This window comes from Schistosoma mansoni, chromosome W, assembly GCF_000237925.1.
Source record: "Schistosoma mansoni strain Puerto Rico chromosome W, complete genome".
Lineage (NCBI taxonomy): Eukaryota > Metazoa > Platyhelminthes > Trematoda > Strigeidida > Schistosomatidae > Schistosoma > Schistosoma mansoni.
In genome coordinates this window covers 43,403,002-43,406,628 of record NC_031502.1, presented here as the reverse complement: position 1 = coordinate 43,406,628, position 3,627 = coordinate 43,403,002, and the positions used below count along the sequence as shown (strand labels likewise).

General features: G+C 39.5%; 1 protein-coding gene across 1 annotated transcript in view; it reads right to left on the bottom strand.

The window, feature by feature from the left end:
• Positions 1 to 205: 205 nt before the first annotated feature.
• The window catches only part of Smp_142720 (hypothetical protein), a gene marked incomplete at both ends in the record, with an annotated part of 22,922 nt that continues 19,500 nt past the window's right edge, over positions 206 to 3,627 (bottom strand). The window contains one exon of the mRNA XM_018789801.1: positions 206 to 342. Coding sequence (XP_018655207.1) covers positions 206 to 342 — 137 coding nt within the window. The remainder of the gene's footprint in view (positions 343 to 3,627) is intronic.

Below are 3,627 nucleotides of genomic sequence, written 5' to 3'. Positions count from 1 at the left end.
CCGAAACAGTTGGAACTTCTTAAATTTGGTATCTAGCTGCCTGTTACTTCAGCAATCCTCTTTATTTACAGATTTGTCGAATTTTATCGTTCTGGTCGTTCATTATGAGTCAGGAATACCGTTTTTACTGTAATAGGATTACTTTCAATTCAGTAATAATGAAGTATCAAAAACAGAATCATTTTTCAAGGAAGGTTTTACATTTTTAACGTTTTTTGGTACGACAGTTTCTCTTGTCACTACGCATTTTGAACATAACGGTCAACGGTTCGGTCTTGTTTTTTAATTCAACTTTTGTGTCAGCTTTTGCCTCTGTCAGTTTTTCCCAAGCTATTTGCGAGCCTTTGAGTGATAAATGGATAGTGCAAGAAAGTAATTTCCAACCATCGTGTATTCGTTACTTGGTAAGCAGTGGTATACAGAGTAATAGGTGCAAAGGGTGGTACTGTGAAGTCTTCACTAGTCTAACCAGATTTATGTGGTTATCTCAGCTACGCTTTACGGATTCACTGAGCTTGTTAACAGTGGCTATTGTGTTGGTAAATGTAGCCATAGGGCATTGTGCCGGGCGCAAATCTGCTAGGCCTAATTAACGTGCATCTGATGGTACTTGCTACATCTGTGTACGAAGCGACGTGCAAGCTTAAATGTGATTGAATGACGTGGGACGAGGGGCGGAGAACCTTGTGTGAAGAGGTTTGTAGGAAATAAACACTCAATAAAACAGATAACGAAGCAAGTTTCTTCAGTGCAGGAGTTCCGGGGATCAGAACTCGTTATAAGCATGATGTTGGCTTTACTATAGACTCTACTAACCAAGATGTAATACCCGAGATAGAAAAAAGGCTGAATAATTCTTTAAACCATAGTGAACATTCTTGAGAATTTTGGGTTCGCTAGAGCTAATGATACTCAGAAGCATGAACGAGGAGCCTTATTTCCTGAAAATAATAGTCCTTTCCTGTTATGGAAGACAAATCACATGGAAATAAATCCTGTGAAGTATTCAGTTATTGCCTGGAATACAGGAGACAATAGCGGCTGATTAGTTTGGCTTGATATAATCCAAACTGTGAGGTGAATGAAGTCTTTCTAGACGAATTTGACGCTCAGTCTCCTAATGATTGATTTTTAGTCTTGAGAGACTTTAATGGATCTACTTAAAACTGGGAAAATTTAAGGGCATAGCTGTCAGGAAATTCTTGTGGAGAAAAATTGTCTAACGTAGTTATCATATGTACTTTAGTGCAACATATGAGAAAAGCAGATGAACGCTACGCGTGCAACGAAAGTACAAGTTGAGATTCCTTCGAAGCATTTGATGAGACAGCATTGTCATTTACTTTTTTCTTTTCTCTGTTGTGTATTTTAATCTTAATTCGGGTGTCTTTCAATCACACTTTATGTTCTTCAGCCTTCCTCGTCCGAACTTTTACTACATAAGCTTGGTTAAGGACACACCTCTTGTTGCCTGATTTTACTGTCACATGTTGTCAGGCTATCGGCAATAGGGTAGTGTTTGATGAAACCCAAGGTTGTGGCGCGGTCCAATGAATGGCTGTTATCCTCTGACTATCTGTTTGGAAAGGTTGCCAGGACCCGTGCAGACAGAAATTTGATCCCATGATAATGGGAATATTTTTACTGATTCTCAGGTATCAGAATCTTGTTTATCAGCTAAACCCTTTGTCGTTTGGCGCGTAAGTTCATGTTAGTGAAGCTCATGACTGTATGGTACAGGCTGTATTTAGTGCTTTTGATGTAATCCGCTCTCTTTCTCAAACTAAAACAGTTTAAATTAAGCACAGAGTTTGTGTTTCGATTATATTTAATATGAGTAACTCGGAAAAGCTGCATATGCCATACAAAGAAACATAGTCTGGTCTAATCGAATAAATTTTGGTCCGTTAGTTCTGCGTTCCGACCGAATATTGGTATTTCGGTCGTCAAAACTCGATTCATTATTTTTAGATCCTATATTGATTGATTACAGGGATGACGTCACAAACCTCGGCTACGTGCCACGCTCAGGTAACAGTAACCATCGGGTTTCAGTTTCAAATTCCACATTGTCTTCAACAACGAAGTTTATCTTAATCCGTATCGAATTTTCGGTGAGTATACAAGAAATGATGCCTAAAGCATCGTCAGTAGATCACTGTAAGGGAGCACGAAGAAAAGCTTGTTAAGATGCTGCAGAATACGTCTTTTATTACTGTATAATACGTAGAACAAAGAGGGGGGGGTTACATCACATTGTTATTTGGAGGAGGCAGCATTATATCAGTTGTGGAAGATGACTAAAATAAAGCCTATGTAGTGTGAAACCATTTCTGCGATTTATACACCATAAATGCTGTAATAAATCAAATCGCGAACAAAATATCTCATCAGGGACTCCTACTCACTGTACGGCCAAAGCTTCCCTGGTTTTCAATAACGTACGATACATAAAAAGATGGTTAATAAACATATTCGTCAAGTACTTGAAAATCAACTGAAACGTTTTGACCGTTTGGGTGTTATTATTGGTGTTTTTCTTTAATAGTTACTTATGCGTGTTGCCCTTGTTGGGGTAACATGGGCCACCGACCAGGATTCTCTAACTAGATCTATCCAGAGTTCTCGTTTCTATTTGTTTCTAATTGCCATTCACTCTTTTGATATATACTTCAGACTACCGAAACAATGTGTCCTTTAATCTTCCGCTTGTCCAGCTCCTTTCAGGATTCAAGGTTAGCGCTTGGCTCATGTTGGGATCTCGGAAGAATTAGAAGATAAGCACACCTTATTGGGGATTTAGATGAAGAAAAGAGCGTCATATAAACGGCCGTGGCATTCATGGTTTGGGCGTTTCGCACCCGTTTGAATACCAGAACACAGAAATCGAAGTAGTGGGCGTAGTTGAAGATGGTAACCGAGAAGTTGTCCCGCACCTACCGCAGCCACGATCCGCTTTCATGTTTTTACTGTGCTGAATAACGGCGGACTAACCGAATGGTAATAGAAGTCAGAGGTATCACCGAAGTTCATGATAGGTATATGATGTACTCAGAGGTTGTTAGTGAGGTAAACCTTGTAACGGTTGTCCGGTGAAAATTATACGTAGTCCTCTGGTCGTGAGAGTGTCTATCGTTGATGTTCATCGCAGAGGCGTGAGAGGTAAGAAAAATTTGTTGAACCCCAGGGTGGAAATGGAGTTGTCTTTTTGATACCCCGATTTTTTCCGAGTGTATTACACCCAGATTGCTTAATTTTCGTAATTGGACAGTAGTGAAACCAGAGTGCCTTGTTTGAGAGACACAACTAACCTTGGTAAGCTGGACTTAGGAAACATCAAGTTCAGGATAGTAGAAAAAGTAATTGCCGTATTAACGATACTTGTAGTTTTGTGCTTATAGGTGGAGGAACACTGGGAACCATTTCAACTTCTTCCCGGAGGTTGTAAGACAGGGAGCGAAGTTATGTCGCTTTCCAGAGCGAAGCCTCAATCGTTTGGAAAAATTCCGGCAATGAAAATGATACCAAAATATTCCATTATCTCTCTAAACATGTACAATTATCACTTATGGAATGGTTTTTCATCTTACAGGTACTTGTCTTAGCCGTCACATTTATTCGAATACA